Source organism: Pseudoliparis swirei, chromosome 20 (genome assembly GCF_029220125.1).
Source record: "Pseudoliparis swirei isolate HS2019 ecotype Mariana Trench chromosome 20, NWPU_hadal_v1, whole genome shotgun sequence".
NCBI lineage: Eukaryota > Metazoa > Chordata > Actinopteri > Perciformes > Liparidae > Pseudoliparis > Pseudoliparis swirei.
The window spans coordinates 3,708,668-3,730,554 of record NC_079407.1 but is presented as its reverse complement, the minus strand read 5'-3'; the positions used below and the strand labels follow the sequence as shown (position 1 = coordinate 3,730,554).

General features: G+C 46.5%; 1 protein-coding gene across 1 annotated transcript; it reads left to right on the top strand.

Annotated features, from left to right (window-relative positions):
• The first annotated feature begins 563 nt into the window (after nucleotides 1-563).
• Nucleotides 564-15,101, top strand: LOC130210880 (gap junction delta-2 protein). Its single transcript, XM_056441376.1, has 2 exons — nucleotides 564-1,090; nucleotides 14,166-15,101. Exons 1-2 carry the CDS (start codon nucleotides 1,020-1,022, stop codon nucleotides 15,007-15,009), a joined length of 915 nt encoding a protein of 304 aa, XP_056297351.1. The 5' UTR covers nucleotides 564-1,019; the 3' UTR covers nucleotides 15,010-15,101.
• The last annotated feature ends 6,786 nt before the right edge of the window (nucleotides 15,102-21,887 follow it).

Here is a 21,887-nt window from a genome sequence, read left to right as displayed (position 1 = left end):
GAGAATCCAAGTGGAGAAGGAAAAATAAAATGAAGGAAAGGAAGGGAGGAGAGGAGAGCTGCCTCTCGTAAAGCACGCTGACAGAAAACACGAGAGAGAGGGAGAGAGCGAGAGAAAGAGAGACACACAGAGAGAGAGAGAGGGGCTGTGAGGACGCGGAGGACTGGAGAAGACAGCGAGTCTTGCACGGTTGCAAGTAGAGGAGAAGAGGAGGAGGAAGAGGAGGAGGAGGAGTGCGACGCTTCAGTCCAGCGCTGCCTGAACCACAACAGGAGAGAAAGGAGAGGAGCAACAGAGAAGAAGAGAGGAGGAGAAGGACTCCAGTCGGGAGAAGAAAAAGATAGGACCGAGGGGAGGAAGAGGTGAAGAGGATGGAGGAGCGGAGCGCGCGCGGAGACGCAGATACCCGGTTCCTCCTCAGGCGCGCGTGAGCGCGTGGACCCGGAGAGCGATACTCCGAAGTTACTATACACTACGAGAGAGAGAGAGAGAGAGAGAGAGAGAGAGAGGGGGGGGGGGGGGGAGAGATGCTGTCAGGGGAGCGGAGTGAGGGCGGAGTGATGGGAGCCTCCCTCCGTGTGCGGGACCAGGTGTGCGCGTGAGAACCTGTACATATATGACGGACCGGCTGTTCTAGGAGGAGAACTGGGGGGTGAGGAGGGGGGTCGGGGGGGGGGGGTGCACCCAAAGGGGAGAGGAAAGCGGGAAGACGCGCGCGCGGATGGAGAGTTTACGCGCACGTGTTTACACCCCTCTCAGGTGCGGTTATCGGCGCGTGAATGAACTGAGCGCGCGCAAAGTTGCTTTTCGACTCTCTCTCTCTTTTCTTTTTTCTTTTTGTTTTGCAACCTCGTCTCGACCCAACAAGTGGATTTGAAGACTCACAACATCCGGGACTTTTAGCTGCTGGACTTGCCGCCCGGGAAGAACCACCACCCCCCCCCCTCTCCCCCCCTCACCCCCCACGCCTCCATTCCCGGTTCCCGGTCCCCGGTGGATGCCCCCGGACCGCCGCAGCCATGGGGGAATGGACCATCCTGGAGCGCCTCCTGGAGGCCGCCGTGCAGCAGCACTCTACTCTGATCGGAAGGTGAGTTGTGTGTGATGATCTCGCGTGTCATGTGCGCGTGCATTTATCCTCATGCACGCGCACATGACACGCAAGGATGCCAGTGAATGAAGTGTATGACCCCCTTCCCCGCTGCGCAGTCTCTTAATCCCTCTGAGCGACCCAGAGAGGCTTTGGACGCTCATTCATTAGATGCTCTCTCTCTCTCTCTCTCTCTTTCTCTCTCTCAAGCGTGCCGATCATTTCAGCGTTCACACAATTTCCTCCCCTCCCATCCTTCCTCCCGTCTCAAGTATGAAGTCATTCCCCTGCAGGCCCGAGTGCATTCATCATATCCATGAGTCACACACACACACACACACACGCACACACACACACACACACACACACACACACACACACACACACACACACACACACACACACACACACACACACACACACACACACACACGGGCGGCCCCGGAGATCCTCTTCTACGGTCAGGGTTCGTGCTTGTGCATAAATAGACTGTGTGTGAAACCTGAGCTGCTGTGAGCGTGTGTGTGTGTGTGTATTCACCTGCTACCTGTGTGATTAATTCCCGCCATTACGGGCGACTTGCACCGATCCGACGGACGGTGGGACTCCGGCGCCTTGATGGAAAGCGCTCTCTGCCTAACTACCGCCGACACATTCACACGCAGGAGCGTCCTCCCTCCACCTCATTGATATTGATCTCCAATCATGGATTTTGGAAAGTGAAGCCCGATAGAAGAGAGGCCGGTAATGAGATAGTCGTTATCGGCGGGACGGGTTGCAGAATGTTTATTCTGGCGATGCCTTTCTTTTCGATAAGAGAGCTGTGGTTAAACACCTGGGGCGTTATTGATGATGCGTATTCACAAGCGGGGTTTCTTATACAGCGCTGAGTGAGAACTAGACACTGGATCGCTCTTTAAATATCTGATTGTCCAGATATGAGTGGACTTGCACGATGCAACTGAACGCGGGGTAAGACTTCATGCAACCGATGACGTCACGATGACGTCACGATGACGTCACGATGAACCGAAAACGCACCGTGAAAAAAGGTTAAAGTTCTCGCGGACAACTCTTGTGTTGGCGACCTGTCAATCAAAGGCATAGCCCCGCCCTAAAACCTGCCGTATGATCTGAATGAACCATCATTTGCTTGAATTTGACTTTAAACCATAAACTCATACTCACAATGTCTCCTGGGGGAATACATCGAGTGTAATGTTGTCATCGATTTTCATACAATCGGACAAAAGCGCCAGAAGACATGCAGAGTCGACCTCTTGACCCCGTTGGAAGTGGCTGTGATTATCGGAACGTCTGTTTTGGATCCGACGGTTTCGACACGAGGCTTCGGAAAAAAATGCTTTGAAGCCCGACGAGAGCTTTTCTCTTTTAAATACAGTCCTCGCGGCTGTATAGTCCACAGGAGGTTGGCTTGTCTCTCAGCATGCCTTTTGCACACAGAGGCGATCAAGAGTGTGTGTGTGTGTGTGTGTCTGCAAAAAAAAGCTCTTGACCTCAGCCAGCTCGCTCAGCATCACTCACGGCCTATGAGCTCGACCGTCTGAAGCACCTGTGTGTGTGTGTGTGTGTGTGTGTCGGTTGACGGTTTACAGCTCCGTTCGTCACGTGACCTTTGGATCGTCGTGCTTTCCAAGGTTCAAGGTTCAAGGTTTTTTATTTGCCATCTGTGCCCAGACCAGCAGTCCGGACACATCGGAATTATTTTTGCAGGGTTCTCCGAGTCAACAGGTACAAAACAAACACACTATAATAATAATAAAAATAATAATAGTAACCGTAATAATAATAGAAATATGAAACATATAAAAAAAAACACTGTACAAAAAACACACTGTACATAGTGTGGTAAAGTGTATGCAATATTTACAGTATTAACGGTAATAAGTAGGCTAGTGCTGAGCGCTCGCCGACCCCCTCGCGGAGGCGACGGATGATTTTGTTTGTGCAAAATGAGTCTTATCTGGCAAACGAGCGCGACGTGGCGGAGGAGAGCACGGTGTGTGTGTGTGTGTGTGTGTGTGTGTGTGTGATATCACCTCGCTCGAGGCAGAATCCACAGAGAGGGTGATTCACAAAAAATAAGACACTCGCAGAAGGCCGAGCTACCCGCTCCCTCCGAGTCTCTGCTGACACAGATGACCTCGTCATCGGGCAGTGGTTCTCAAATGGGGGTCCGTGAAGGCCCTTCAGGGGGTACGTGAGATTTGGAGCGCTGTCAGATAATCAATACTTGCACACGCGTGTTCTTGGAGACGATCTCAAGCCAGTTGTACACCTCCGCTCGAGGATCTCCAGACCTTGTTTTGACGTGTGGGAAATGTTAGCCGCCATGTTTATTGTAAAGTTATGGCCGAATAAGGGAAGTGGAAGTCGTGAAAGTATGAATTATTAATGGTTTCTCTCTCGGGATGAATCTTCTCTGATCAACACCAACAGGACCTGAAGGCACCACCCTAAACTTCCACCTTTGGTTTTCACGTTAAACTCTAAAAACTTCGACAGAGGAACCAAACGTAGCTCGATACGACTCACAATAATAACTTTTAATCGTCTTTATAGTGGAGCGGAAACGTGTTTTTAATGATAAATAAATGCGCCCACTGGTGCGCACTGTCATGTCGGACTACATGAAATATGGAGGGATGAAAGACAAATGGCCCCCTTTGATCTTTGTTTGGTGGAAAGCAAAGCGGCAGCTGGATCTATATATATATATATATATATATATATCTGTGTGAGCTGTGAGATCATTGTTGTATTTATAAAACCGTCTTTCATCACTCGTGACGTGGAGTTGACAATTTCCTTTTGTTTGTTTGTCTGCTGGCGTTCTGATGAAATCGCCACACATCTCTCTCTCTCTCTCTCTCTCTCTCTCTCTCTCTCTCTCTCTCTCCCTCTCTCTCTCTCTCTCTCTCTCTCTCTCTCTCTCCCTCTCTCTCTCTCTCTCTCTCTCTCTCTCTCTCTCTCTTTGTGCCTCCTCACTCGATCTCTCCGTTTGAAGAAGACAATAACTTCTCCCATTGATCCGTCGTCCTCGTCCCCGCCCGCCTCCGCTCATCATCGGAGGCATCTTCACACTCTGTGTGTGGTCTCTAATGAACACGCTGAGATCCATCTCTTCTGAGTGTGTGTGTGTGTGTGTGTGCAGAGGCATTATCAGCTTGTGCACAGTGTGATTGACTCAACACGAGGACACGGTCGCACCTCGCTGAAGCACACGCCATCTAAAAGGAGTCATCTGATTCATTGCCCCCTCACGCACACACGCACAGACACACACACACACACACGCACAGACACGTGCCAAAGCTGTCACAGCACTCGTCTTTGCATATGAGCAACCCGATAGACTGTGACAATGCGTTCACACCTCACTACACTCTCTCACACATACACACACACACACACACACACACACACACACACACACACACACACAGGCGCGATCCCATTCACAGATTGTCCAATTAAGCAGCGAATTCAAACTGCGGTTTGTGCGTTCGATTCTCGGCAATATGCTGCATTCACACAGCCCGCTCGGCCAATCACGGACGAGCTCCTCGGAGGACCAACACATATTGTTCTATTTCTTACAGATTACCGCAGGTATCTGTTTGGAGACCCAGGCTAGCGGTTTCCCTCTCTTTCCAGTCTTTGTGCTAAGCTACGCTAATCGTCTCCTCCTGGTGTCAAGCCTTCGGGAGGCGAGTCCTTCGTGGGGAAATCGAGGTCTGACAGAGGAGAGAAGTACATTGAGATATAAAAGAAATCCCCACTGAACTGTGTGGTTATTTTTTTTCAAATCTTTTCTCTAAAAGTCACGCGAATTCCTCCAATTAACGATGACCTTTCGACCCCAGGCGGACTCTTTTACGCGCCGATTTCGGAAATGTATCGCTCGCAATGAGCAAGAAACGTTGTGGAATAAGAAGTACGGTGTGTCATTTAAATGGTCACATCGTCTACGTCCCATCTGAATTAAATGACGCGTTCGATGTCTGATTGTTAACCGTATGCTCTTTAATTCATGAGTTGTGACACACACCTCAGAAACCCCCCTTTTCCTTATAAAGCTCATTCCATCAGACGTGTATTTAATCACATTAAATCAACATGTCGATGCACCTCAGAAGATCCAATCATGCACGATCTTCTACCGATCCTACACTAATGAAAACAAATTAGATGTGATGTTTAAGTCATTTAAAAAGTAGCATAGAAAAGCAAGAAACGAATACTTCAGTATATAAATGTAATTATCGTATACTGATACACACTCTCAGGGTATAAATTCTTGTTGTAGAGAATGGCCCCTTCTCAGAATAGTGATTATTACATCACTAGTTTAGTTACGGATGCATTAACATGTGCATCACTAATGGTGCAGCTCAACTATACTTTATATACCGCCGGTGGCCTAATCCATAATAATACACCCTCACTCATCAGTTGATTGATATTTTGTCCTCATAATCTCAATCTGCAAAGTAACTGGTGGATTAAGATATAAATACTCAAGAAAAGTAGTGAGGTCCTCGTGTGACATCACCACCAAGGATACATGATGCACACGTGTAATGTGTGTATTTTTATTTATTTGGACACCATAATGATATGTGCACGAGTTTATGTATGTATCTGTATATTTTGGGATGTTCCCTGCTCAGCCGGTGTGTGTCATGGAGGCTCCCTGCATGTGCCGGAGCTGCTGGTTTGTGTTGGCGGTTGGCGGTTGGCGTTTGGCACGGGAGAGTCGTGGTGGGCGGGGAGGCGGCGGCCCGAGCTCGGGATTGTCCAAAACCCACTCTTTTAATCCGGATTACGCCCATCATCATTTCTCTCCCTCTCTCTCTCTCTCTTTCTGTATTTCCATCCGTTGAACCTCCCTCCCTCCCTCCATCCCTCCTTCCCCACCCACACATTCGCTCCCTTCCTCTCCCCCGCTGCTCTTTCTCCGGCTCCATCACAACCTGTACCAAAAAACAAAACAAAAAACACACACACCGCTCTGCTCACTGCTGGTTCTGTTGCCAGAGAGATTTAAAAATATATATATTTATATATATATATATATATCAAAGTCTATTTTTAACGCCCGGGCTCCAATTTAACTCCTCACTTTTTTTTTATCGCCTCGTCTGTTGCCAAGGTAACTGTCTCGGTTAGCATCGCCATGGAGACCTTTGCGTACGGGCGCACTCGTGTACCCCGTGTACCGGAAAATACTTCACCTCTCCCGGGATCCCGTGTTAGCCGTCTCAAACTACAACCCCCCCAAAAATGTCCTTTTATAGTCATGAGCCAGCGTAGAACGGTATTACGACACTACAATACACAACTGTGTGTGTGTGTGTGTGTGTGTGTGTGTGTGTGTGTGTGTGTGTGTGGGCACGTGCATGTGGGAGACACCGTGTTACATTTGAGTTATTGTCCGCCTCTTTAGGACTATGATCCTCCTCAGTTTATCTCCAGAGTCCATCAGTTCACATTCATCACCAGCTACTTAAATACCTGTGTGTGTGTGCGTGTGTGTGTGTGTGTGTGTGTGTGTGAGAGAGAGAGAGAGAGGTACAAAGAGATGGATAGATACGTGTACATTATTAGAATATGCTATTATTAGTTTTTCATTTCAGGAGTTTACAGATCCAGGATGACACGTTACAATAATAAAAGAGTATTCTGTCCCCAGCTAGCAGAAATACACAGTATATGTACTGCAGTGAAGACTAATACACACACATGTGTACTTATATTCAGTATAGGAAAGGAAACATTTAATTTATAAAGAAAAATTAATAGATTCATAATGAGAAAAGGTCATAGGTCATAGTTGAGAACCTTGTGTCATCCCTTTGAGTTTCTTTTCTCACCTGCATTCATTTCTGTGTCTTTTAATAATGTTACATTTGTACAGTTTTTCTTTTAATGCGCGAATAAATAAATAAAAAATCTGCACGTGCTTTACATAAGAACAAATACTGAGATATTATCAGCTATTCGTCAAAGTATCAAAGGTAGAAGTACTTTGATTGCCCCCCTGGATATTAGCTGTTATTAAATATGACAGTATTATTACTGCTGCATCACTGAGCTGCTGCTGCTCCATGAATGGTGTTTTCCAACCTCTGGGTCAGGCCCCTTCCAGAGGGTCACAAGATTAATCTGAGGGGCCGCGAAGTGTTTATATTAAAGGGTGAAACCGCTTTTTAACTCACAGACGTCAGAAAACCGAACAATGAGACTCAAGAACCGGGGACCTGTGAAATAAATATAGCCTCATTTTCACTTCCTCGTTAACGGTCACATATGAATTGATGTCGGTGAATATCTGCCAATAGCAGGGAAGTCATTTTTGTATTGCTGCCTCTTGTTTGTTGTTTTTAATGCCACAAAGTAACTAGTTACATTGATGTAGTCACTTAAAAAGAAAGAAAGAAGTCTGTGGAGAAAGTAAAGTAAACGCAGTTAGTGGCACCACATTTATCCTGCTTGGATTATTAGTGCTTTGCATATGCCGCTCCTCGTATATGTATTGAATGAACGCAACCCGAGAGCCTCGGGGGCCACCTGCTCTGGGCTCAAAGGCTCCGCGGCAGAACAACGATGGAACCATTACCGCCGGCTTTGTGGAAATTCATCTTCCTCTCCACCCCCAGAGAGGATGGAAGTAACACGGCAATGTCAGACACAATCGGCTTTGTGGCGCCCTGCAACAGCTGGAAGAGAGTGTGTGTGCGTGTGTGTGTGTGGGGGTGTGTGTGTGTGTGCGTGTGTGTGTGTGGGGTGTGTGTGTGTGTATGGGTGTGTGTGTGGGTGTGTGTGTGTGTGTGTGTTTGTTCGGTGGTCACGCAGGATGACGGTCTGTCGACAGGGGAGAGGGCAGCCCCCTCTCTCCTTCTGTCACCGGGCCTGAAGCACTGCATGTGTGTGTGTGTATGTGTGTGTATGTATGTGTGTGTGTGTGTGTGTGTGTGTGTGTGTGTGTGTGTATGTGTGTGTGTGTGTATGTATGTGTGTGTGTGTGTGTGTATGTGTGTGTGTGTGTGTGTGTGTATGTGTGTATTTGTGTGTGTGTATGTATGTGTGTGTGTGTGTGTGTATGTGTGTGTGTGTGTGTGTGTGTGTATGTATGTATTTGTGTGCGTGTGTGTGTGAGAGGTCGGATACAGCTCGGTGCCAGACGACCTGTCGTGAACTATGAGCTATTGATAAATTGTGGCAGAGAGAGGGAGAGAGGGGATGAGAGAGAGAGAGAGAGGGGAGATGAGAGAGAGAGAGAGAGAGAGAGGGGATGAGAGAGAGAGAGGGGATGAGAGAGAGAGAGGGATGAGAGAGAGAGAGAGAGAGAGAGAGAGAGAGAGAGAGAGAGAGAGAGAGAGAGAGAGAGAGAGAGAGAGAGAGAGAGAGAGCGTGACACGTGTGCGTCCGTATCGGATGTGACAGGACGAGGTTCGTCGTGTCCGGGTTACCACCTGGCACACGAGAGAGAGAGAAGACACAACGGAGGGGTGGAGGAGGACAGGAGGTGAAGAGGGGGGCGGGATAAAGGATGGAGTAAATAAAGAGATGGAGGGACTCGGGAGGGGATTCTCCCAAAATCACTGCTGACGCCGATGAGCTGAAACATTGTCGCAAATCCCGAACTTCACGTTGCGGAAAAACGGAAAACAAAGACTACAAAAATAAAAGACTTTAAACATATTTACGGCTTTTTTTGTAAAGAGTTTGATGAGAAGATCGGGGGGCTGTGTGTGAGAAAGGGCCGAGCTGAACAGTGTGAACAGGTATTGACGGAGGCTAAAGGTGAGGCTCTGTGAAAGGTTTAGCATGGGGCTTGTTTACGGGGCAGCTGGTGCTCTTCTCCTCAGAGGAGACGACGCTCAGACGCGTCCGCTGGCCGACGGGACTTCATGGCAAAACAATTCATTCCATTTGTACGCAGATTGGAGCTATTTTGTTCGAGCTAGACATTTTCTTTTGAGACACGGCGTCCATTTCTTTCCTCCTTTTCCCCCTCATTTCGAACATTGTTTCTTCTTCACGGCTTTTGAACAAAACGGTAGTTTTTTCTTTCTCCCTCTCTTCAAAAATGACGAGATTAACAACCATTCCTCGCGAGTCCTCTAAGTAAACGAGCGCCGGGCCCCTCGAGGCCCCCGAGCCGCTCTCTTGACTCCTCGCTGGTGGACTTCGCTCTCTACTCGGCGCACTTCATTTCCCTTTTTTCGTGTTTTCATTTTTTTCTCTTTCCCGTTTTCTGCCTCTCGCCTGTTGCCGTGGTAACCAGCAGAGAGGGGAGATTGAAGGGAGAAGGGGGGGAAGGGGGAGCAGGGGGGGGGGGGGGTTGCGTCAGGTTTCTGGGTAAAAGAACCCACGGCTGCTCTTCCTTCCCCCCCCCCTCCTCTTCCTCCCTTATCTTTTCATCTCGCTCCTCATCGATCCCCGGGCCGATAATGTCCTCTCTTCCTGTCTTTCTCCTCTTCGTCGTCATCCTCTCCTCCTCCTTTGTCCACCGTTTCCCAGATCGTTATATGTGCTTCTTTTCTTCTCCGCCTCAACACGCCGTCCCCGTTTCCTTCATCTCAACGAGGAACCACGCGCGACACTAACAAGTGCTTCACAACAAGTGTGTCCACTTGTGTCCTTCGCCTTGCCTCACAAAGCCCTATAGAACTTCAGCTCACACACACACACACACACACACACACACACACACACACACACACACACACACACACACACACACACACACCTCGCCTTGACTTCTATTCCCATGCAGCTCGCCCTCTCCACTTTCTTTAGAAGAGGCTGACATCAAACATAAAGGAACATCTTCAATAATATCAAAAAGAGCTGAACTGTGAACGGTGTGTGTGTGTGTGTGTGTGTGTGTGCGCGCAGGCTGCCTGGAACTTGTTCTCCCTGTCATATGCACATAATTATGTATTTCTCACCTCGCTGCACACGTTTGATTTGTGACAATCAACCCCACGCCGGCCATGAAAGCTTTTAAAACTGAAGAACGATCTCAGAGTCAGAGAACGAGGAGCGAGAGAAGCCGGTCGGGGACACACACTCGTTTGAGGACTCGTCTTGGCATATTGTTTCTGCATAATCTATAACCGGCCTGTGTGATAACATATTAGTCAAAGGGAACAACAAACGCTGTCTGCAGCCAGACGTGTGCTGACGCGTCGGCCAAGGGATGCACGCGTTCTCATCGTCGAGGGAACGCTCTGTTGTTTATTTCTAGATGAATCGATTCAACTTTTATTCTGAACATTTTGAGAAAATATAAGTTCCCGCCCTATAGAATGCCCTCAAGATGCTTGTTTTTGTCTCAAGATGCATGTTTTTTTGTCTCAGTTGCAGTCTAAAGTATTTCATTAACAACTAGAATGGGCACTCGGTAGAGCGCATACCTTCGCATATCACAAGATTGGGCATTGAATTATGAACATTTTGGCATTAGTTGCACGCCAATTGGATAAAAATTTACCGTGCTATATGGTAAAAATAAGATTTTGACCTTTTCATGACCTTGACCTTTGACCCGATCGATCCCAAAATCTAATCAAATGGTCCCCGGATAATAACCAATCGTCCCACCAAATTGCATGCGATTCGGTTTACAACTTCTTTTGTTACGTGAGTAACACTCATACAAATAAATAAATAAATACACGGCGATCAAAACATTACCTTCCGCAATTTCAATGCGAAGGTAATGACATTTAACACACCTTCACGAAGCTGCAGGCGGCGTGAATGAAGGATGAACTTTGTTTTCTTTTGTTTTCTTCTACTGTTGATTAATTTACCTTTCGCCGACTAATTAATTCAGCGTGAACGCAAATGTGTTGAAAATGTTAATTTACACAAGAGTGTGAGAGACGATGAGAGAGTAGAAATAAACTACAGACACAATCTGTAGATTAGGGAGAGAGAGAGAGATAGAGAGAGAGAGAGCAAGAGAGAGAGCGAGAGAGTGAGAGAGAGAGAGAGAGAGATAGAGATAGAGAGAGAGAGAGAGAGAGAGACAGCGAGAGAGAGAGACAGCGAGAGAGAGCGAGAGAGAGAGAGTAAAGGGCCACAACAGGAGCCCTGGGAGACTGTAAATGAAAGAAGAAGAAGAAGAACCGAGGGATGCTCTAGAGAGGAGAGGGTGGAGCAGGTGGGGTTGCTGCTGTACGATAATATAAAGCTATCCGATGGCATTAACATAAAAAATAAAAAATAAATAAATAAAGTAAAGCAGGAGTCCTCCAGCTCACAGATCAGTGGCTCTGCGTGCTGAAGCGTTGATATAATTATTTCTCTGTGATGAGATTCTTTTCTCCGGTTGTTTTCCTCTCCTCCGTCTCCTCCTCTCCTCCTTCACTCTGGCAGGTTCCTCTTCTGATTCAAGGCGGAGGAGTCAGAGCCGTCGTCGTTTTTGTTGTTGTTGTTTTTGTCTGACTTTATAATCTTTTCATCCCCGTCTGGAACTAACTCATCTCAAACAAGCGCCACCCACTGGCTGGATGCTGTGTGTGGCCATACAGAATACATGTGTGTGTGTGTGTGTGTGTGTGAACCATTTAGTGCCACACTGGCTCACTGTGGTCCTGTGAATGCTCGCTAAGCTCCTTAATGGAGTCACTACAAGGGCAAAAAAGCGCTCTCAGCTTTTTTCCCTTTTTTCCCTTTTCATATCCATTTTAAGTTTTAAAAATGAAAAAACAGACAAACTAAATTAGGGGAACCAAAGAACGGCAAAAAAGGACGACATCACTTAAAAGCTGTTCTATAAAAATGGCTTTAAGAAGTGATTTAAACGAAGTTACTGATGGATTTATGTTATAATATTAGAGGAAATGTCTTATGTTTCTGCACTCAAATAAACAATAATCAAATGCAAAGAGAGTTATTCAACACTATGGTGGGGAGTCGTTGATACGTTTATATGTTTCAGTTACAACTATGCGGTTGCAGTGGCTCGAGCTAAATTCAAGTCGTTGATTCAATCTGATAAATTCAGACAGCTTGAGCGAGAGTTGCAGCTGGAAGTGGAACGAAGAGGTTAAAGTGGGATTTTAAATGCCAAGCTGTGTATTGAGGCCGCCGTCAGCGGAGAGAAATGTCCCCGTGTGTCAACGTTAGTTTATCTTGCAGGATGCACGAGGGCGCGAGACTAAATCTGAACCATATTTCACTGTATCGTTATCTTGAATCAGCCTTTGACGTCATAAAAATACATCATCGAATGTGAACGTTGAGCTTGTTTTGAAGCTTTATCTCTTTAAATCGAATGCTCATTGGCATTTCCTCACGAGTGAGGGGCTCTTCCTGCGGCGCGAGGTTGCCGCTGCTCATCAGCTACGACCTTTTTTCTATATGTCACCATCTTTAGAGTTGAATGCACGTGTATAAAAACCCATCTCGGGTAGATGTAACGAGGTCAGGGTTTGACGGGCCGGAGCAGCGGCAGAGGTTCACCGTGCCGCTAAATTCACGGATTATCATTCATATAGATGGGAGTGATTAGTGAGAGTCGAGGGAGGGATTGATCGACAAGGCTGCGATCGATCAATAGATTATAAACTGTGTGTCCGGGGCTAGTCTGCAGCCTTAGCCCAGACTCTAGTCCCAGATTACACACATCTCTAAAGTGACTAAAGTGTCTAAAGTGCTCGCTTGAAAATGTCTCGCATCTGAAAAATAAATGAGGGGATGAGTCGAGTAAAATAAAAGAACAAAGACGGAGGGATGTCAGCGAGGAACGAGGGAGCAGACCAAGAGTAAGAGGGGAGTCTGAAGGATAAGCAGAGTCAGCACATTCAAAACACTATGTAGACACATGTACACACACACACACACACACACGGAGGCAATCCAAGTGGAACCAACTTCAGCATAAATTCTCTCACAACACTGAAATACCCCCGAATCAGTGTGTGTGTGTGTGTGTGTGTGTGCAGAACATAATCACAGCTCCGATTTAAGTGAGTCAAATTCAAGGTTGCCATGGTAACTTTGCCCAATGAAGTATAGCACACTAAAATTAGACAATATCTCACATCACTTTTTTTAAACCTGTATACCTCTTCTTCTTCTTCTTCGTTTTCCTTCCTCTCCCTCCTCCTCCTTCTCTCCCACTTCTCTTTTCTAATGAAGGAGTTCACCGTCCTCACCGCTGATTTCCATCTGTAATCCTTCCTCTCAACCTTGAGGATTTTGCTTTCTAAAAGCTATCAATAGAGCAGAGTATTTTTACATGCAGACATTTATAACGCTGCGCTTTTGTATTTGTTTTCATTTATAATCTTTTTCAATGCTGAACTCTTGAAGGAAAATCGTTTTCCCCTGTACATTTCATCTGATACCGGCTCACTTATCTCTGTTATCCGTCCTTCCTGCTTTTATACTCAGTTTCGAAGGACTTTCTGGGAAGGGAATCTATTCAATTCAAGTTTATTTCATACACCCCAATATCACAAATTACAAACTCACATGCGACATTAGAAATGTCCTTATTTTTCAAAGTAAAGCTCTGTTTTTATCAATGAAGATAACATTAAATGAATCATAAATACTCTCTCTACATAGTTAATGAGTAGATGACTATTCTCTGGTGTTTAATGAAGTCTCTACAGAGGTGTGTAGAGGCACATCTCCAGTGTTCTAATGGTACATTGTGTTATCGCCTTAGAAGACTAGCAGAGGGATAGAAAACCCCTGAAAACCCTTTTTATGTGAGCGCACCTGAAAACAGTTATGCTGCTCAGAGAAGCTATACAACTGGCCTTCCTTTGAGCGACAAGTTTGAAGAACAACATTAATATTTACAATAAAAATCATTATTTATAACCTGCGCAATATCTTGACTATATTTGATATTTATTTGCTAAATAAAAGTGTGAGTTTAAATGGAAAACACAACATTTTCTCAGTGACCCCAAACTTTTGAATGGTAGATTATTGGTGCATTATTATTGTATGTAATAAATCTGAGGCCATCTCATCCCCACCGTGACCCCGTGTAATCTCCCTCTCTCTCCTCCTCTAGGATCCTGCTCACAGTCGTGGTGATCTTCCGCATCCTGATCGTGGCCATCGTCGGCGAGACCGTCTACGAGGACGAGCAGACCATGTTCATCTGCAACACCCTGCAGCCCGGCTGCAACCAGGCCTGCTACGACAAGGCCTTCCCCATCTCCCACATCCGCTACTGGGTCTTCCAGATCATCCTGGTGTGCACGCCCAGCCTCTGCTTCATCACCTACTCCGTCCACCAGTCGGCCAAGCAGAAAGACCGCCGCTACTCCTTCCTCTACCCCATCATGGAGAGGGACTACGGGGGCCAGGGGGGCGCCAGGAAGATCCGCAACATCAACGGCATCCTGGTTCAACACGGCGGCGGCGGCGGGAAGGAGGAGCCCGACTGCCTGGAGGTGAAGGAGATCCCCAACGCCCCGCGGGGCCTCACCCACGGGAAGAGCTCCAAGATACGCCGGCAGGAAGGGATCTCCCGCTTTTACATCATCCAGGTGGTGTTCAGGAACGCCCTGGAGATCGGCTTCCTGGCGGGCCAGTACTTCCTGTACGGCTTTAGCGTGCCGGGGATTTTCGAGTGCGACCGCTACCCGTGCCTGAAGGAGGTGGAGTGCTACGTGTCGCGCCCCACGGAGAAAACGGTGTTCCTGGTGTTCATGTTCGCGGTGAGCGGCATCTGCGTGGTGCTCAACCTGGCGGAGCTCAACCACCTGGGCTGGCGCAAGATCAAGGCCGCCATCCGCGGCGTGCAGGCCCGCAGGAAGTCCATCTGCGAGATCAGGAAGAAGGACATGGCGCACCTGTCCCAGCCGCCCAACCTGGGCCGCACGCAGTCCAGCGAATCGGCATACGTCTGACGACGAGGAGAAGAAGAAGATAGGAGGAGAAGACGAAGAAGAAAAAGATAGGAGAAGAAGAAGAAGAAAAATATAGGAGGAGAAGAAGAAGATAGGAGAAGAAGAAGAAAAAGATAGGAGAAGAAGAAGATAGAAGAAGAAAAATATAGGAGAAGAAGAAGAAGATAGGAGAAGAAGAAGAAAAAGATAGGAGAAGAAGAAGATAGAAGAAGAAGAAGAAGAAGAAGATAGGAGAAAAAGAAGAAAAATATAGGAGAAGAAGAAGATAGAAGATGAAGAAGAAGATAGGAGAAGAAGAAGAAGACAGGAGAAGAAGAAGAAGAAAAATATAGGAGGAGAAGAAGAAGATAGAAGAAGAAGAAGATAGGAGAAGAAGAAGAAGAAAAATATCGGAGGAGAAGAAGAAGAAGATAGGAGAAGAAGAAGAAGAAGAAGGAGAAGAAGAAGAAGAAGAGGATACGATAAGAAAACAAAGAAGAAAAAGATAGGTGAAGAAGAAGAAGAAGAAGCAGAAGAAGAAGAATATAAAAAACGAGTGTGGGGTAAATGAGCGAGAGGGAGAAAGACTTCAATATGATTTTAATTGAATAAAGATGGCAGGGAGACGACCCCCTGCTCTGCACACGAGATGAACGAAACAGAATGTAAAAAAGACCAAATTAAACCTCCGGCTCTTGAAGGAGGAGGAGGAGGAGGAGGAGGAGGAGGAGGAGGAGGAGGAGGAAAATTCAAAAAGCATAGCGGAGACAAAAAAAGTTCTGCAAATGAACACGACAAACACATTTTGGTCTCAACTGCCATTTTATACTTTAGTCTTTTAAAAAAAAGAAAACATGTTTGACTAATGAACTTCTCCTCCGCCCATCGCTTCATTTTTAAATTGGGGGATTAAATCCTCAAGGGGGGGGGGGAGAGGAAAACAGACCGAGGGGCTATTTGGTGTTCTTCGGGGATGCTGGAAGACGTCGGCGGTGCTCGCTGAATCCCGTGGTGCTTTTTATCTGCTCGAACCGCGTCGGAAAATGGAGGACCGGACGTGAGGATGAGGAAGAGGAGGATGGGGATGAGGAGAACCGTCGAAGACACGTCGGACTTCAGGGAACGAAGGCCAGTTTGTGAAAGAGAGAGAGAGAGAGAGAGAGATGAGGGAAGCATCCGATGCTCCCTGAAGAGCGAGAGAGAGGCAATGGAGGATAGGGTTCCTCTTCCTCTGCCTCTCATCAGCGTCGGCCTCCGGTGGAACATCGGCGAGAGCCAACACACACACACACACACACACACAGACACACACACACACACACACACACACACACACACACACAGACACACACACAGACACACACACACACACAGACACACACACACACACACACACACACACAAACACCCGAGGGACAAAGAGACTGACGACGTTTATGTTTTGTCTCTTGGCAAAAGATGATTATAACACAAACACAAGCGAGTACCATAAACAACTTTTTTCTTTTCTTCTTCTTCTTCTTCTTTCTGCTCCGCGGATGGCAGCTACATGGGGGGGGGGGGGGGGGGGGGGATTAGGGGTCTCGCTGCTCTACTTCTTGCATAAACTTTGAAGAGGAACTAATGAGCAAACGGACGACGTGTAAACGCCGGTGTCTCTCTATCTCTCTCACTGTCTCTCTCTCTCTCCCCAAACTTCCCTCCTCTCTCAGGCATTCCAGTGAAACGAAGGAGACGGAAAAGAGACGGAGAAGAGCTCGTCACGTCACTTTATTACGACTTTAAAAACACATTTTATAACAAAATAATATATATATCCACCATGAGTTATGATTAATTTAGTTTTTTCTCTCTCCAGAGAAAGCGACAGTGCCATCCTTTGAGATGTTTAATTATTATTGAGACATTGAGTATATATATATATATATATATCATGGTATTATTATTTATCCATTTTTAGAATATAATCCCAAATAGATTTATTTATCTTTTTGCATGGCGAGTTGGTTGGAACATCATGTTGATGTTTTTTTTCCAAATGTATAATGTATATGTTTTTTCATATGTTGTTGTTGTTGTTTAGTTTAAAGCATTCCATAATGAGGCCGTGCAGCTGATTTTTAAAACTTTTTTTTTCTATACGTGCAAATATTTAACAACTCTTCATTGCATCTGTTCCTGCATTTGAAATGTAAAACATGGCGTCTTTGAGCCTTAAAAAAAAAAAAAAAAAAAGTCAGCTGCACGGCTTCAGGCCCGCGAGCCGTTTGAAAAAGGCATGTTTACGTGACGCGGCGTTTCTTGGATGATCGGGCGGTGTATCCGGCGAGTCGTGACTCCCGAGGGACCGTCGTGTTTTTGAGTCTCTGTGTGTTTTTTTTTTGCTTTTGCATTTTCCCCGACACAATGTTTTTTAGCATGCGAGCCTCGTGAGAGAAAAGAACGTCACGGGAGGAAATAAAGACGACGGAGAGCGTCGCACCTTGAGTAATGCGGCTGGGCGGGAGAGTGGCGCACTGAAGGGAACTCCGTGTGCGCGGCGGCGTCGAGGCCACGCCTCCTCGCACATGTGCATCATTTAAAACCGGGAGCGTGAACCCCTAAGCCACAGATCCACCCATGGGTCCTCCACTAGGTCCCTAAGGAGCTCAACACAGTCGCTCAGCACTGCCACGGCTAAGAGATTTTATGGAGCGCACCTAAGGTCCCTCAACCCTCTGTTTTCTCAGTCCTATGTTCCCATAGCCCTATGTTCCTTCATACCCTACGTTCCCTTAGTCCTATGTTCCCTTAACCCTACATTCCCTTATTCCTATGTTCCTTCATACTCTACGTTCCCTTAGTCCTATCTTCCCTTAACCCTACGTTCCCTTAGTCCTATGTTCCTTCATACCCTACGTTCCCGTAGTCCGGTGTTCCCTTACCCCTATGTTCACTTAGTCTTATGGTCCCTCAGCCTTATGTTCCCGTAGTCCTGTTTACCCCAACGCTATGTTCCTTCATACCCTATGTTCCCTTAGTCCTATGTTCCTTCATACCCTACATTCCCTTAGTCCTATGTTCCCTTAACCCTACATTCCCTTATTCCTATGTTCCTTCATACCCTACGTTCCCGTAGTCCGGTGTTCCCTTACCCCTATGTTCACTTAGTCTTATGGTCCCTCAGCCTTATGTTCCCGTAGTCCTGTTTACCCCAACGCTATGTTCCTTCATACCCTATGTTCCCTTAGTCCTATGTTCCTTCATACCCTACATTCCCTTAGTCCTATCTGCCCTTAACCCTACGTTCCCTTATTCCTATGTTCCTTCATACCCTACGTTCCCGTAGTCCGATGTTCCCTTACCCCTATGTTCCCTTAGTCTTATGTTATCTCAATCCTATGTTCCCTTAGTTCTATGTTCCCTAAAGCTCAACATCCTGAAGCTCTATGTTTGTAGTCGTATGTTCCTTCAGCCCCGAATACCCTCACTCCTATGTTCCCTGAAACCTATGTTCCCTCAGCCTTATGTTACCTCAGTCCTGTTCCCTCAGCCCTATGTTCCCTTAAACCTATGTTCCTTCAGCCTTAAGTTTCCTCAGTCCTGTTCCCTCAGCCCTATGTTCCCTGAAACCTATGTTTCCTCAGTTCTATGTTCCCTAAACCTCAACTCGCCTCACCTGCTTGTGCTTCGATAAAATATTTCCTACATTTCCCACAATGCCATTGGTCAACTCCGTGGTCATTGTGCTGAGGGTAAATCAAAGGGAAATGAGCCACTCAAAACCCCGACATGTCTATATTTTGTCAGAGGGGATTACTTTACAGAAGTTAGCAAAATAAAATGCACCAGATTGCAAATGTATCATCGACATTTTGAACGTTTTACCAAAAATAAAGCTCTACAGATGTAGAAGGTGCTTGTCATCAAATGGCATTACAGCCGCGCTTTGGAATGACATTTAACAATGAGTAAGTCTGCGTTAGCAACATAATCACACGTTAGCCGGAGTTACAGTGTTTTCACACCCACTCTCATAATCTCCGTAATTCTTGCAGGTGCTTAGCCCCAGATTTAGACACCTCTGTGTAGCCGTGTGGGGGCCGGTGTCACCGTGAGGGACCAATGTGCTGAGGGGCCCCGCTGGAAAAGCTTAAAAATAGAGGTTGTAGTCATGGCGTCCCTCAGTAGTTTCGACAGCTAAGGGTTTAAACGGCGCCCTTGAGCTTTAAAGGTCAAAGCCAATGTCCTGTAAATCGCCGCGGACCACACAGGACGACGCTGGTGTGAGGCCTCCTGTCACTCACACGTTCATTCTGAAAAAAAGAAAAGAAAAACGACACATCCGGATTGGATTCGGTTGTTATGTCTGGTTTCATTCAGGCTAGAAACACGTGTACACACACACACACACACACACACAGCGCGAGGACATTGAGGGACCTAAACATGTCCTGGTTTTCTTCGGTTTACATTCGAAGGGTCCCCCCTCCCCCTCCAGTCCGCTACTCTCCACACTCTACTTTTAGATTTATTTGAGATGTGAAATGAATTATGCAACTTTTTTTCTTTTCTTTTCTTATTTGCGTATCTTTATTTTTTTTTTACTCGTGGGTTTTTCATTTCGTTGTCCGTTGCTCTTTTTGTGCCGTGACATATCCCCCCGCCCCACCCCCCCAAAAAAGAAAAGAAAATGAAAGATGGTTTTTTTTCTACGTAAAAGGAACAAAAACGTGTAAAAATCAAGGGTAGAATGTTGAAATATAAGACTAGCAGAGAGAAAAAACACGTTATATCTCCTCCCTTGCCAAAGTGATATGCAAAATGTGATTCATTTTCAAAGATTTTCTAACTGCATGTGTAATGGCTATAATAAGCATGTTTCTACGTTTCAATGAGACTTTTTTTTCTTTCTCCAAACGACGAAGCGAAGCGATGAAGTCTCGATGCCAAGTGTGTGGTTGAACTCCCAAAAGTCCCAAAAGATTTTGAAAAAACACAACTTCACACAGTAAATCTTCTCCTTTAAGAAGTTTGCACATTAATATCTACCTGCACAATAAATGTGGGAGTTGATTCATAAAAGCTAAGAACACAGGGTACGGCGGGAATATAAGCGTACAGGTTGAAGACACGGCACCCCGGGGTGCCGGGCTCCAGAACATTCCAGGGGATTTAGTCCCCCTGCAGCACAACGGTGTGATCGCCCTTCAAGTTCACAGCCTCTCTCTCTCTCTCTCTTTCTCTCTGTGTTAAATGTGATGACATCATCCTCCTCCTCCTCCGCGTTGTTGGGGAACGGTATACACTGACAGCAGACTCAGGAAAGAAAAAACTAAAAAACAGTGCTGATCGTCGTTTACAATAATCTTTTCTAGTCTAGATGCTGTTTCTGCATTAGAACACCCCCCCCTCTCCCATCCCCCCCTCCCTCCTTGTACTGTGAAGCCCCCAAAATATAAGAAAAACACGTCTTCAAGCCTGATTATTTAACCTGTTGGTGCTATCGAAGGTTGGACCCTTTACCAAAAACATGAATTCAGATGCATTCCCTTGTCTTCAGCACACTACTGCCACCCCCCCCCCCCCACACACACACACACACACCAGGTCATGTAGCAATGCAGGTCTCATAAAAAAAATAAAAAAATCAAGCGTAGGCCTACTCTCGACTGTTACTCACGATATCGTCGTCACACTCTGTTCTGCCGAACATGTAGCGAAGGGTTTTTAACGTTTGTCACGTTTATAAACCCGTGCCGAGCTCAGCGAAGGACCAACGTTTACTCTTCACACTGCCAAAATAAAACGTTATATTCCTCTAGAGATCACGTGACGCAGCCAATCCGACGGGGTTTTGTTCGCGGCCCTTGAGCAAGATTTTTGGAAGCGCCCCTCTTATACAAAGTCGAGGGCTTCTTTTCTTATCGCAAACTAAAAAGCCATAGTTTAAAAAAAAATATTATATATAGATATAAAGTTGACTCTTATTTTGAAAGAGTGCAATCACAATCACATGTTTCATAACGAGAAGCGTTTTATTGTCGGCTGAGAACGAATTTAAACGTCAGCTCCTTTCTATCCAGATGTTCAGCTTCAATTTTAATAAATACAATATAATGCTCCCTTCCTCCTCCTCCTCATCCTCCTGCTGCAGCTCAATGATTATAACCGTTTCCGGGTTCAGAGTACAGGACCTCTCCACCTCTCATCAATCTGTCATGATATCAATCGCGGTATTACTCCGTCTAATTACGCTGAGGGCAGATAGATGCGTGGCGGCGGCGGCGGCGTGGGATTTAAAACCAGCATCCGGAATTTGACCAAACAGCCGGCCGGTGCGTCCTCATGCAACCAGCAGGGTCGTGCATGTGAGGTCATGTGACCTGTTGACCTCTCACCTGCCCACTTCCTGTGGCCAGGTCACCTTGAGGTCAGAGGACCTGGGTGGTTTGTGGGGAGTGGGGGAGCGGCGTCAAGGTTAGCCAATATTTGGCTCCCTGTAGTGGTAAATTAATACCTAAGAGATTTGAAAAGGGAAAATAGTTAAATATCGTAGCTCCAGAAACGTGTCGTTCTTCAGCGTACAGCTTCTACCGTGACATCTAAAAACAGCCGAAACACTCGGACACGCACACACACACACGCACACACACGCACACACACACACACACACACACACACACACACACACACACACACACGCGCGCGCGCTTCGTGTTCCTCGTCTGCTGCATGAGGACTTCATGGCGGAACCTGACGGACCTTCGCTGGAGGTCCACTGTATATTTCTGACTGTATGAAAAGACTGAATAAAACCTTGAATGTTACATAAAGCCTGAACCCGCCTCGTTTCCTGATGATTTACGGCCAGTAAAGTGTGTGTGTGTGTGCATCATGTGTGTGTGTATTGTTTCCTG

Excerpts from the sequence above, each read along its gene's own strand:
- LOC130210880 (XM_056441376.1), top strand. The coding sequence starts at position 1,020 with ATGGGGGAATGGACCATCCTGGAGCGCCTCCTGGAGGCCGCCGTGCAG. Across the intron at positions 1,091-14,165 it reads CACTCTACTCTGATCGGAAG|GATCCTGCTCACAGTCGTGG; the intron begins GTGAGTTGTGTG and ends CTCCTCCTCTAG.